The 13,020-nt window shown below is 33.7% G+C and overlaps 1 protein-coding gene across 7 annotated transcripts in view; it reads right to left on the bottom strand.

Moving 5' to 3' along the window:
- MAP4K3 (mitogen-activated protein kinase kinase kinase kinase 3) overlaps window positions 1-13,020 on the bottom strand; it is a 193,126-nt gene that overhangs the window by 34,237 nt on the left and 145,869 nt on the right. For 3 of the 7 annotated variants that reach the window (XR_004287953.1, XM_032352887.1, XM_032352890.1), the window contains 6 exons: window positions 9,928-9,986; window positions 5,979-6,014; window positions 4,318-4,356; window positions 4,026-4,079; window positions 1,704-1,746; window positions 217-376 (listed from right to left, as the gene is read on the bottom strand). Coding sequence is in view for 6 of the 7 variants with exons in the window: in XM_032352887.1 (XP_032208778.1) it covers window positions 217-376; window positions 1,704-1,746; window positions 4,026-4,079; window positions 4,318-4,356; window positions 5,979-6,014; window positions 9,928-9,986 (391 nt within the window). In the remaining variant the exon portion in view is untranslated. The remainder of the gene's footprint in view (window positions 1-216; window positions 377-1,703; window positions 1,747-4,025; window positions 4,080-4,317; window positions 4,357-5,978; window positions 6,015-9,927; window positions 9,987-13,020) is intronic. The other 4 variants (XM_032352888.1, XM_032352892.1, XM_032352889.1 and 1 more) reach the window with 3 other exon arrangements.

Genomic DNA, 13,020 nt, shown 5'->3' with positions numbered 1-13,020 from the left:
TTGAATCCCAGAATGAGTCACAGGTAATCCTGCCATATAAACACTTCAAATCATGTGGCAAAAAGCAGAAAACATCTCTATTTTTTGTCTTCCTTCTCCACTCTCTCAAAGGAGTTTCAAATACTCACATATACTAAAAGAAAGATACCCTCCATTTTTTTCATGCAGTACTAAACCCCAGTTATGTGGTTATCTCACCCTCCCTACCCCCATTACCTAAAGCAATGGGCTTTTGTGGAGGTAATCTGGGTGGCGGTGGTCTTGGCGGAACTTGGGATGGTTTTGCTGGGCTCTCTGAGGTGGGACATCTCTTGATAGTTCCTTGGTTATCATCCTCAGTAGAATGAGTTTCCTGTGGTATGAATATGGACTTAGGCTGAAATAATACAGAAAAGGAGACCAATGGTTAAACGTGAAATTATTCATGTTTCATTCAAAAGGAAAAATATTAAACATTTCTGAATTGTGTTTACTAGCTAAACTTCAAGGTTATTCAACTACTTGACTGAGATTATCCTACATACATCCTTAAAATGTACAATAAGGTGTTTTCTCAGGGGAAAAAAAAGCCCCTAATTCCTTCACAAGCCTTCTTACCTAGACTTGCTAAGAAAGAATATTCTATTTTTTCTGACCTTTGATTTAAATGATTCTCTTTTTAAACATTCAGGCTAATCAGATTTCAGTTCTTTATAAGGCTAAACTGTCTCTTTTAGATGACTATGGATTTTATGTTAATGTTTAATCTCTCAGACTGGGGCAGGAGAAGACACCGATTAAAATTTTTATCATACTGGAGAATACTAACAAGCAATATGGAATGGCTAAGAAACTTTCTGTGTAGACAATGAAAAAAACCTCCAGTCTGCTGACAGTTTCGAGATTTTATAAGTTCTTATAAATGTGTCCATTATTAGGAAGATTGCTCAGCACTTTTTGAAATTCTAATGTAAAACTAAATAAGCAAGTACTGTACTGTGTGAATTATGATTTTTTCAAAAGCATAAAATGAAAGCAAAATACAGTAACATATTAGTTGCCAAGACTGATCAGACTCCAACTTTCTTTTATAACCCCTGATTTCAAACCTTGGAACAGCTCCTTTTATAAAGAGTTCAATTTTATAATTAAAATTTACTCTGCATATAAACTCATGAATTTTTACTACCTATATCAACTCATTTTGTCTTAAAAAATATGAGTAATTTTAGTATTTTATGTTTTTTAACATAGTAACAAAAGGATTTTGTTGCTAAAAAAATTTTGAAAATTACTCTATTTTGTACTTTTAATGTAAAAGTACCTTCTGACAGTTACATATCTATGATGATAAATCATTATCCTTTACCCATTCTCAAGAAATCAGTTACTAGTAGATCATAGATTTTGAAGGAAAAAAATCTTACAAAAAAATGTGAGATTTCTAACCAGGTGAAATAATATTAACCCATTAACTTAATCATTTTCATGTACAAATTTCTAGAACTTATTATTTAGAATAAACAGAAGTGACAAGTTGGATAATTAAAAAAAGACAAAAATAATCACAGTCATCTGTATCATGGTTAGTAACTTATTCATGATTTTTTTTGGTAGATCCCAAGTGAAAATAAGCTATAGAGGAAATATTAATCCAGTATTAAGGTGGCAGAACAATCACAACAAACACAAACACATAATTCAAATTGAAAAACCTACTTTACCTTTGGTGGCAAAGGAGGTGGAACTTTCGCTTTCATGGTTGAACTATAAAAACATGAGAGTTTACAATCAGAATTGAATTAGTACTAAAATATAATTAATTTTTCAAAGATATGGAAGAATATTTGCATAAACAAGTTCTCTTTTCTGAGATTATGAGTGTTTTCCAAATATTCTGTGGAATGTTCAAGTTATACTGAATGAAGTTTTATTCAGAAGTAATTAAGGAGATATGCTTTCTTGGTTTCAAATTAAAACAGGAAAAGATAACTACAGTTCCAGTTTGTATCAATTAGAAGGTAATTATTAAAAAACATAAGCAGCAATTAGTTTGGGAAAAAATAGCAAAATGATATGGTATAAAAATACATTACAATGTAAGCTTCATTTTTACTACTGTTAGATAAGAAATATCTCTGACGAAGCTCATCAAAAGCTACACGTATTTGCTGGAAAATTTTAGGTAGAATTTATTTGACTGAAGCTAAAATTCATTGCAACTCAGGACTGGCAAACTAAAAGATGATCGAGCAATAACTCTCAGATGAGGAAAGGGAGGCCCGGAGAAGCTAAGTGACCTGATTCAAGGTCACAGACAGTGAGGATAAAGGAAAACCTATGCCTCCATGCCTCCCGCTGCCAGTCAGGTGTTACTCTACCATGAAATTGCACCTTTCTTTAAAGGGGGGAAAAGTCTAAAAAATAACTAAGCATCAATGCTTACATAAGTGAAAATATTCCCTCTTTAAATATACACTTATATAATGGGGCCCCTGAGTGGTTCAGTGGGTTAAAGCCTCTGCCTTTGGCTCAGGTCGTGATCCCAGAGTCCTCGGATCCAGCCCCGCATTAGGCTCTCTGCTCAGCGGGGACTTCCCCCCCATTCCCCAACCCCCTACCTGCCTCTCTGCCTACTTGTGATCTCTGTCTGTCAAATAAATAAATAAATAAATCTTTAAAAAAAAAAAAAAAAAAACAAACAAACCAAAAAACCACTTATATCCACTGTGTTTATTTAAAACATATCAGATGAAATTTAATCAACCAAGGACAAGCCTCTTTGTAGTTGTAGTAATAATTATAGCATCTACCAATTACTACATGACGGCATTAAATTACAAGATATATTTACTACCTTTGTCAATTAGTTTCTTTCAAAGTTCTTTGTCATCAGCCAGTGCTATGAACTGAATTTTGTCCACCAAAATTCCTATGTTGAAGCCCTAATCTCCAATGTGATTGTATTTGGACCTAGGGCTTCTAGAAGGTAATTAGGTTAAAGGAGGTCCTAAGGATGGGGTCCTGATCCAAGAGGACCTTATAAGAGGAAAAAAGATTATTCTTTCCTTCTCTTTTTTGTGTACACACTGAGAAAAGACCATGTGAGGACACAGCAAGAAGGCAGCTGTCTACAACCCATGAATAAGGCCCCACCAGGAACTGAATGGGCAGTCAATTTATCTTAGACATCCAAGATCCCAGAGCATGACAAATTTCTGTTACTCAAGTCACTCAGTTCCCGGTATTTTCTTATGGCAGATGAAGTAAGACACACCCCAAGAAGTGAGGTAATGCTATAACAAGTACCCAAATACATGGACGCAGGTTTGGAACTGAATAATAGGTAGAGGCTGGAAGAGTTCTAAGGTACAGGCTAGAACTGAGGACGCTAAGAGTGATTCTGGCGAGGAGCCAGAAAGGAGAGCTGGAGAGAGTTTCCATCTTCTTAGCGAATACATAAATAGTCACCAAGAGAATATGGTAGAATGTGGACATTAAAGGCCATCCTACTGAGGTCTTAGATGGAAATGATGCCCATATTATTGGATACAGGAGGAAAGGGGATCCTTGTTACAGAGAGGCAGACAACTTGCCTAAATTGTGCTCATATTCTAGTGTTTAGTGGAGGGTTAACTGAAGTCTTAAGAGTGAGGTCCTCATAGGAAAAGGGGGAGAGACTTCTTTCTCTGCATGCATGCACTGAGGAAAGCCCAAGTAAGAACATGGAGAAAAGGCAGCCATCTGGCAGGCCTGAAAGAGACCTCTCACCAGGAACTAAACTGGCCTGCAGCTTGAGCCTCAGCCTCCCAGCCTCCAGAACAGTGAGATCAATTTTTAAACCACCAGGTTATGGTGTTTTGTTAATGTTCCTTGAGCTAACACAACTAGAATAAAGAAAGAGAAAGAAACTGTGGTATAACCCATAATACTGTGTTATTACTAACGATATTAAAATTCCTGGCAGTATAAGCTGTCAGATTTATGAAATCAAGTCAAATGACACCTTTTCTTTTTTTTAAATCAAAAACAGAAACAGAACTTACTGTTTAGATTCATCATCATCCCCTTCATCATCTTCTAAATGTGCCACATGCCCTCTAAGGACAAAGGATAATTCCACTGTCACTAAATGGACTTTACCAAAATGGCTTAAGAGAAAATTTTAGAAAATGCAGAAAGGGCTACTGGAAGACAGAATTTTATTTGTGCAGCTTTGCAGAACTCAGAATTAGACAACAACAAAATCACCTTAGGCTATATGACAGAGAAGGGGCAAACAGACTTTACTCATCTATAACATAAAGAATTTTAGGTGTAATTCAAAATCAAAATTACCGCTGATGTAATTCTTCTTCAACAGACTTCAGAAGACTCCTTAAAACAAAAACAAAAAATATTGTCAATATATAAGCAAAGGAATACCAAGTACGTTATTTTCATCACTTTAACCTTATCCACAAATTTTTAAATTACTTTTTCCTATTTACTAACATCTGCTACAATGATCTCTATCCCATAAAACATCAAGTTATATTTAACGATATGTCTGTATTTTCTGTTGCTAATGTCTTTATACATGTATTTGAAATGAACAAAATAAATCCTAATGTTTACTGGAAAATACCAATTCAAACAGAGGACAACCCACCATGAAATGTCACAATAGGACTGACAAAACCATAATTGCAGGGTCATAGTCAGGGGTTTCCAGGATTCAAATTTTCCCTGGAACATTTTACCTGACACCTGAAATTATATTTTCTTTTTCTTAAAATAAGGAAGGTGACACACTTTAAAAAAAACATGCTCTCAGGCAATCCTACAAAATGAAACTCAACATGTTGGATCTCTGCAAAAGCATGCATGCATGTGATGTGAATACATGAATGTAGTAGCACTTTGCTTCCACAGAAGACACTCACTTACCTGACGGATCTGTTCTCCAGTGGTGTACTGGCAAACACATTTACACTTTTGGGAGACTAAGCCTGTATCAGACCAGGTGCGAGGATTTTATCATTAGGAGCAATTTATGAAACTTTGATATTCAGGAATGTAAGAGCGCACTCGTGGCATTCCTGGAGTTCCCTTCTTTCAACTGCAAGTTCATACAGCGTTATCTCCTACCTCCTACATTACACTGCAAGCGTAAACACTCTGCAGCTTTCTTAAAGCCAGTGGGATAGGGAGAAATGCGGTTACTAACAGATTACTGAGGTAAAAGTGAGTCAACAGAAATTTACTCTCCTCAAAAGCTGTAAGGCAGTACCTTCTAACTATGTTCCCCTCCGATATATACTGGAAAAAACTGCGCTTAGAATTATCCAAACATAAAACCAGAGAAACTGAGAGGTATGGTTAGCTGGTCTAAGCGATTAATAGAATAGATTTTGGTCTTTAAATATTTTAATTAGGCCAGCTTACTAACAACCTAAGTATTAACAAATAACAAAGCTCTAATTCAAGTTTAAATGACATAGGAAAGCCATAAACTAATTGCAAATCTTATTTTGCAGGTTAAAAAAAACCCCTGAGGTATTTCAGTGAAATCTATCACCTAACTCACAAAGCTCGTCAAGGGCTAGCTCTCGGAAGGCAGGAGCTTCTGACTAGAAGCAGGATAGCAAAATGATGTGAGGTTGTGAAGCAAAGATAGCCTGAATCTGAGTCCTGCCTCCATCCCTGTAAGCTATGTGGCCTTCAGTAAGTTACTCTGTGGTTCAGTTTCCTTATCCGTAACACATGAATTGTAACAGCACCTACATCCAAGTGTTTATCTGACGATACCCCGAATATGGGTAAAGTGCTTAGAATAAGAATTTAGAATATAGTATCTGCTTAATTTGCATTTTCTTTATTATGATTGAGGAACATTTCTTTAAACTAGCAATTCTCAAAGTGTGGTCTAGGGATCTCTGAGGTCCCTTGGTCTCCTGTAGGGCGTCTGCAAGAACAAAACTATTTTCATAATACATATAATACAAAAAAGCATTTACCTTTTGCATTCTTGTTCTTTCATTGAGAATGAAATTCTGGAGTTTTCCAGAGATTAAAAAATGCATGATAACAAAACAGATTAGTAGCAGATATGAGAATCCAGCTGTCTTCTATTAAGCCAGATATTAAAGAGATTCGCCAAAAAATAAAAAACAGTGCCACTTTTATTACTATTACTTTGTTTCAGGAAAACAGCTGTTTTTCATAAAAAATGTTATTAGTGGGCCTCAACAAAAAGTCTTTTGAATTATACCAACATAAATAGAGTCTATTATCACATTTATTTGCTGCTTCTAAGTCTCAAGAGAGAAATCAAGTGGTGCTATAAGGAAGGTATCATAAAGAAGTGGCATTTAAATTGGTCCTTAATGATGAGTAACTTTTTTTAAAACACACACACAAAATGTTACTTATGTTAACATGTATCAGGTATATTACTATTTTAAATAAGGAAATATTTTGAAAAGTTCTCAGTGTAAATTTCCAATACTATAAATACTGGCAGTTATAAACCATATAAACAAAAGCTCACTGGAGTCCTCAATAATTTTTAAGACTGTAAAAGATCCTGAGACCAAAAATTGAAGAAACACTGCTTTAAACTATTTTACTAAATTAAACATAGTATCTCCGAAGTGTACAGTGGGCTTTTATATCATTTTAGAAGATACAAAAAACCACTTCTTTTTTAAACACATGACAACAGTTTTGGGGGGGGCATCTCTTTATCCAGTAGAGAATATTCAAATTTGAAAATAATTAAGAGGGAAATTAAAAATGTAATTTATTTTCAATTACCATATTTAATTGGACTTACATAGTATTCCATTTTTTAAAAAAGGATCTTCCTAAGAGTGTTAGATTCTCCAACAGTAAGAGAAAAAAGTTAGTAAGAACACAGAAAAGCAGCTATGGCTAAGTCCCTATGGCTAGGGACTCACGTAAATTTTTTATTTATTTGTAAATCTCCTATTACATGTTGCAGATATTTTGTTAATAAAGTTATAGAATTCATGAAGTTTTAATGTAAAGAAAGATATACAATTTGTTTTTCAGGCTTTATAATAGAGAAAATGAAACATGGCTAAATTTGCTAAGAGGTTCATTTACAGTAAATATTGTATCTTGAGAGCCCTAGAGAAAAATGTGACACTGATAAAATAAACAGTATCACTATTCACTAGTCCACGTGGATTCTTATGGAAATTTCAGAAAGTAATGAAGAAAATAAAACAAAAATGATGCCCAGAGATACTGAATTATAAGTCAATCTAACATAATTTGGAAATCTGGATGAAAAGTTAAAAATGCAACAATATGCAATCATAGATTAACTGGTGAAGTGAAGAAACGGATACAGGGAAGTTAAAAACCACAGCCAAAATATTTAGCATATTCAAATTAGCTAAGAAATTCATGTTGCTAAAATCTGAAATTGCCTAAATGGTTCAAAATAATCTTTAAGTATTGTCCTGATTATATTTGAATATAAAACAAACTTCCTATTTCTTTAAACCCAAAGAGCAGTTTTATTCACTCATATCCATTTGTTCTTACAATCAAAATTACTGAGTAAGTACTACACATAAGGGTAATTGGTAAATATTTCTTAAACCCCGACTGTCCTAAATGCTTTGCAATGATTACTACATTTCACCCTTGGCACCTTACAAGGCAGGGACTATTATAATCCCTATTTTATTAGAGAAAATTGAGGTAAATTTCTCAAAGTCACATAGCTTACAGGAACAGAGTGTTCTGACTCCAGATTAGCATTTATTACTACTACACTCAATTGTGTCAGGAACTGTGTAATTCAGTTACACTTTTCACCAATATTTAAGTCTTTAGAAGAGAATTCATCTTTAGAATTTTTATTCTACATTAAAAACAAAATCAGAAATAACTGTTTTTTTTGAAAATAGCATTTTGTTGGTTTTAAGTGATCAGAAAAGTTGATCCCAATAATAACAGCATTCAAAAGAAAAGAAAACCCAGTAAGTCGAAATACATATCATTCTGTTAAAAAAACAAACAAACAAAAAACTATCTTAGTTCCTGTTTGGTCTGGGATAGGTAGAAACCCATAAATGGAAATCTGTCTGCCTGATCACCTATGGAGAAAGCAGGAAATCCTGTGAGTTTTAAAACACTGCCTAGTCACAAGAATAAAGCAGACATCAGTACAGTAAGAGAAGTGCTACATCCATGCTCATGTCACATGTATGTATATACCTATACACGAAACACAGCCAAAGGTCAAATGTCTGGCCAGCCTACCTTGCCAGTGATTCGTTATATAGAATACAGTTCCTTAAGCAGGGATCCAATTAATCAAAAAATGAAGGTTGGGCAAATTATTAACATTTTACCTAGCCAAAGTAACTATATACTATGAAAATGTCTAACAATCAGAAATTAGACAATGGGAACTAAGGAGTCTGGAAAAGATTTAGTGACGGGCCTTTTTTTTTCTTTGCATTTTTGCAAGTATGTAATTCAAAAAATATATTTAAAATGAACCAAAAAAGGATAAATGAAGTATTTCTCCAAATTATCCACTGTCTCTTAAATATACCAAAATTTGCTAAGCAGGTCCTTAAAACCCGTGACCTTAAATTTAGACAAAACAAAAAAAACAAAAACAAAAACAAAAAACAAACCATAAAAAGCACTCCAGAATTTTTATTTGCTAACCACTCTAAGACAAGCTTTCTTTGCTGTCCATCAACAAATCAGGACAGATTATAAATAGCATATAGTTAACTCTTTAGATAGAATTTCATTTTTCTACTAGGGAAGTTTTATTTTTATTTTTTACCATTTTAGGAAACCTAAATTAGGTTAATTAAAAAAACCCCAACTTCATTGTATTTAACTGAAGTTCAGCTTAAATCAAAACTAGTATCATTTCTTTAGGTTGTCATTCAAAGTCTTTTCTCTGTGTTGAGAAAAGAGTGTATGTAAACATTCAGTCTATAAAAAAAGGAGAGAGACATGATTTTGCATTATCTTTAAGTCTGAGCTACTCGTCTTTAGTCACCATTTCTCAAGTGCTTAAAGTATGGCTGTATGTATACTTCTCAACTCTCTAATGTAAGTGAAATCATATGTTGACATTTTAGATTATTGTGATTATTAATATCTACATTGCTGGGAGATTTCGGCAATTTAAACAGTATTTCCTTAAAATTAAGATTTTAAAATGATAATCTCTTCATGAACTCAGGAAATGAGAACCTACTGGGAACAGCAAGAGTCCTGTCCCCCTTTACCGTGCTGACTCAGGACTGCGAGCAACTTAAACTGTTACACCTTGCAAGCTGCGTTTTCACCCCAGTGCTGTATCACCCAGACAGTGCCTGGCATACAGGAGGTCTTTAATAATTGTTGGATCTACTTCCTGCATGAATTGATCATGCTTAAGACCCCAGACACATGTGAACTACTATCTACTTGCTGAAAAGCTCTTAACAGCTAAAAGTCAGGATAGAGATTTCTAAACAGTGTGAATATTCCCAGCTATTTTCAGAGTGAGCACACCTGGAATATGCACCAGCACAAGTTTTATAAAGAATAACCAGGCCAATTTTAAAAATAAAAGAAAAAAGAATCCTGAAACATATATTATTTTAATTGGAATGTACTTCATTTTTTCTAACAAGTAAGGTCTACAAAGTAGCTTGATACAAAAATGATGACTGTCCCCATTAGGGCAATTACTGACTAAATGATTAGCAAAGCAGCAATGAAGAAAAGTTAAAAGCATATTATAAGACATACCTACCAGACTTTACTTCTGGAAGTATTAAAATATATCATATATTAATTATTACATATAATAAAATATACAATAAATATAAATACAAAATATAATAAATACGTTAAAATATAAAGTAACTTAACTACTCTTGAATTTAAATTTAATTTAAAAAGAACTTTACTTACTTGTTTGCACCCAAAAAGTAACTACTTTGGTGTCCTTGTCCATATTCTAGCTGTAGATCCTAATAGTATAAAATAACATATTAAGCAAAAGAGTAATATATTACAAATCATGATACACAAATATATACATTTCAAGAGAAGCCCCAGACTGCAAATAAATCTGTATTGCTATATGTTCTTTAACAAAAAAAGGCATAGTAGGACTTCCAACAATAAAAGATGTCAGAAGTCTGTAGTTGTGGTTTACATATTTATTTAAGTTCAGTATTTTTCTGGGAATTTGAGTAATATATGCAAGTTTCATTTATGGTTATTGCTTTTGTAATTAAAATTTGTAAAAATCAGTTTTTAGAAAGAAAAATGCTCAAATAAGACATGTGACATCAAGCTATAATGAAGCAAAAATGATTACAAAAGAGAACAAGCAACAAAAATCTTGACCTTGTATGTAAGATCTGCAATAATGCTGTATATATACACATTCATGTATTTCTATTATTGCTTCATGCAGGTAATAATTTTTATTTATTTATTTATTTGAGAGATGGAGAGAGACCACAAGGAGGCAGAGCAGCAGGCAGAGGGAGAGGGAGAAGCAGGCTCCCTGCTGAGCAAGGGGCCCAACTCAGGGCTTGATCCCAGGACCCCAGGACCATGACCGGAGCCAAAGGCAGCCGCTCAACTGAATGAGCCATACGGGTGCCCTGTAGTTAATAATTTTTTTAAAGATATAGAATAGGGTGCTCTTTTTAAGTGAATTATATAGATGAACATGCACAAGGTTGTAATTACACTTAAAGAGTTTTTAGTAATTCTTTAGAGAGTTAAGTAGCAAAACAAGTATCCTTAACTAAACATTTCCACTGAATGCTACACATAGAGAGTTAAGAACTGAAATTTAAAGGGACTAACAATATATCTCCTCAACTCAAATGCCTTCTTGAGGAAAAAAATGTTTTCTAACAACAATGGGAAGTACAAAGTAAAGCTTCCCCTCCTGTCCCCTTCTTAAGTCACTGTATTTCAAGCATGGTTTTAATAATGAAGGGGGAATATTTAACATTTTAAATGAATTTTATTTTCACTAGAATATAGTGTACTTAAAGTGTTTTCTAATTATACAAAATATTGCCAAATGCACAATTATACAAGATATTGCTAAATCCTGATACCTCCTTTGACAAGCCTTCCAACACTGTGCAGGAAAAGGTGCAACCTTTTCCATGTCTCCACATCATTTAATACACAGTTGTCTAGCACTTAGACTGCTTTTAATTAATTCATTTACCAATCTATAAAAATAGGAGCCAGGCTGTGAGCTCCTCAAACAAAAGGAAACTGTTAAATCCATCTTTCTTCCCTTAAAAGCCCAGGATCTAGAATAGTACCTAGTACACACTAACTAGGCCCTTAAAATAAATGCTTGTTTAAACACCGATACTTTATTTTCCTGTAAAGAGACAACTAACACTTCAGCCTCGTTAAGATACACAAATTCTAGGTCACAAAAATATGAAGCCCAGCAATATAAGGATTCTAAGCAATACATTGCATTTAAGTAAAAAGCCCTTTAACATTTAAGTATTCCAGCACCTGTCAAAAAGATAACTGATGAAAAACAAAACCAAAATCCTGATTCAGACAAGACTCAAATTTTGTCTTCTTCAATATTTGTGTTTTCATGCATAATAAATGTTCTTACATAATAAATGACAGAAAAGATAATACATCATAAATAAGATTAGTCAACTCTCACATGGGTATCACAAAAATTCCAACGAAAAAGGATACCTGTTCTAACTGACAATAATGCATCTTAATAGGATGATAGCACTGTTATCATAAGACTGCCACAGAATTATGCCACACAATTTAAGTGGTCATGACTTTTTACAGGAACTTTTAAACTTTGGCATTTGGGAAAGAGAAGGACTAATCTCAATGAATGCACTTCTAAATTCAAGTTTGTTTTCTTCAGCTATAGGTGACTGTACCACCTCTACCATACCAGCAATCTCTTTAGCCAACAGAATTTCTTAAGCCCTTATCAAATGAAGGCTTTTAAAAGCGTGCATTTGTGTAGAGTGTGCATGGTTTCTGTTACATGAACACAGATGTGGCTGTTGTAGGAATAGTGACCTTACAATACATGACAACTACCAGGTTGATGATAATGATTTTAAGAAAAAAATCAATTGAAATTAGCAGACTACTTAGGAACATAAGAAAGGAGTCTAAAATAACTAGTGTAGTATTTTAACAGAAAAATTGAACATAGGTTCATATGCAGAACAACATTCAGGCTAGGAAGAAGCTGTAGATACATCCAAGTCAGATGATTAAGTGTATCGTGTATCAAACCCTATCAGGAAAGCAAAAATTAAAAGGGGCTGATTCTTGATTAATTCCTTCACCGTAAATCAAGTTGTTTTTAGCAACCATGGAACAAAAACAATGTCCTAGGAATGTCATCAAGTAAAAGAATTATACTAAGTCCTTTTATAAGCAATGACTCTCATTTAGCTCCACTATTATTTACTTAGAACCCAATTATATGCCAGAATTCAGACAGTAAATCATTCAAAGAAAATGAGAAGAAATAAAAAGGAAAGGAAGGAAAGTAAAATTGGGGCAAAGTTAGTATCTATTTATATATCTTCAAAACAGTCTAAGAAAGATTGATCTAAAATGCTTGTCAGGAAGTACTTGGAAGCTATACTGTAACAGAAAAATGCTACCAAAATCATGCTTGGAAAAGCACTCAAGATGTAACCTACATGATGGTAAAACACAGGATACCTTTGTAAGCTAAATAAGAATACATTTGAACATGCCAAGAGAGATATAAAAAAAAAATCAGCAGCACAAATGAGACATCAACTTATTAATGAATGACAAGTTTACACAGTAAACTCAAATAAGTAACAAGGACTGAAAACACACAATAGCCTCCTCATATAGATTCAACCTGAATGCTCAAGCAAAAATTGAAGGTGGTCACTTTAGCGCAATGAAAATCTTTTTAGGTCAGAAAAAGCCTAACTTCAGTTTTAATAAATGGAGAAGCACAGAAAGCACTGAAAACAAAAAAAG

This window comes from Mustela erminea, chromosome 7 (assembly GCF_009829155.1).
Source record: "Mustela erminea isolate mMusErm1 chromosome 7, mMusErm1.Pri, whole genome shotgun sequence".
NCBI lineage: Eukaryota > Metazoa > Chordata > Mammalia > Carnivora > Mustelidae > Mustela > Mustela erminea.
This window is presented reverse-complemented; position numbering and strand designations above follow the sequence as displayed.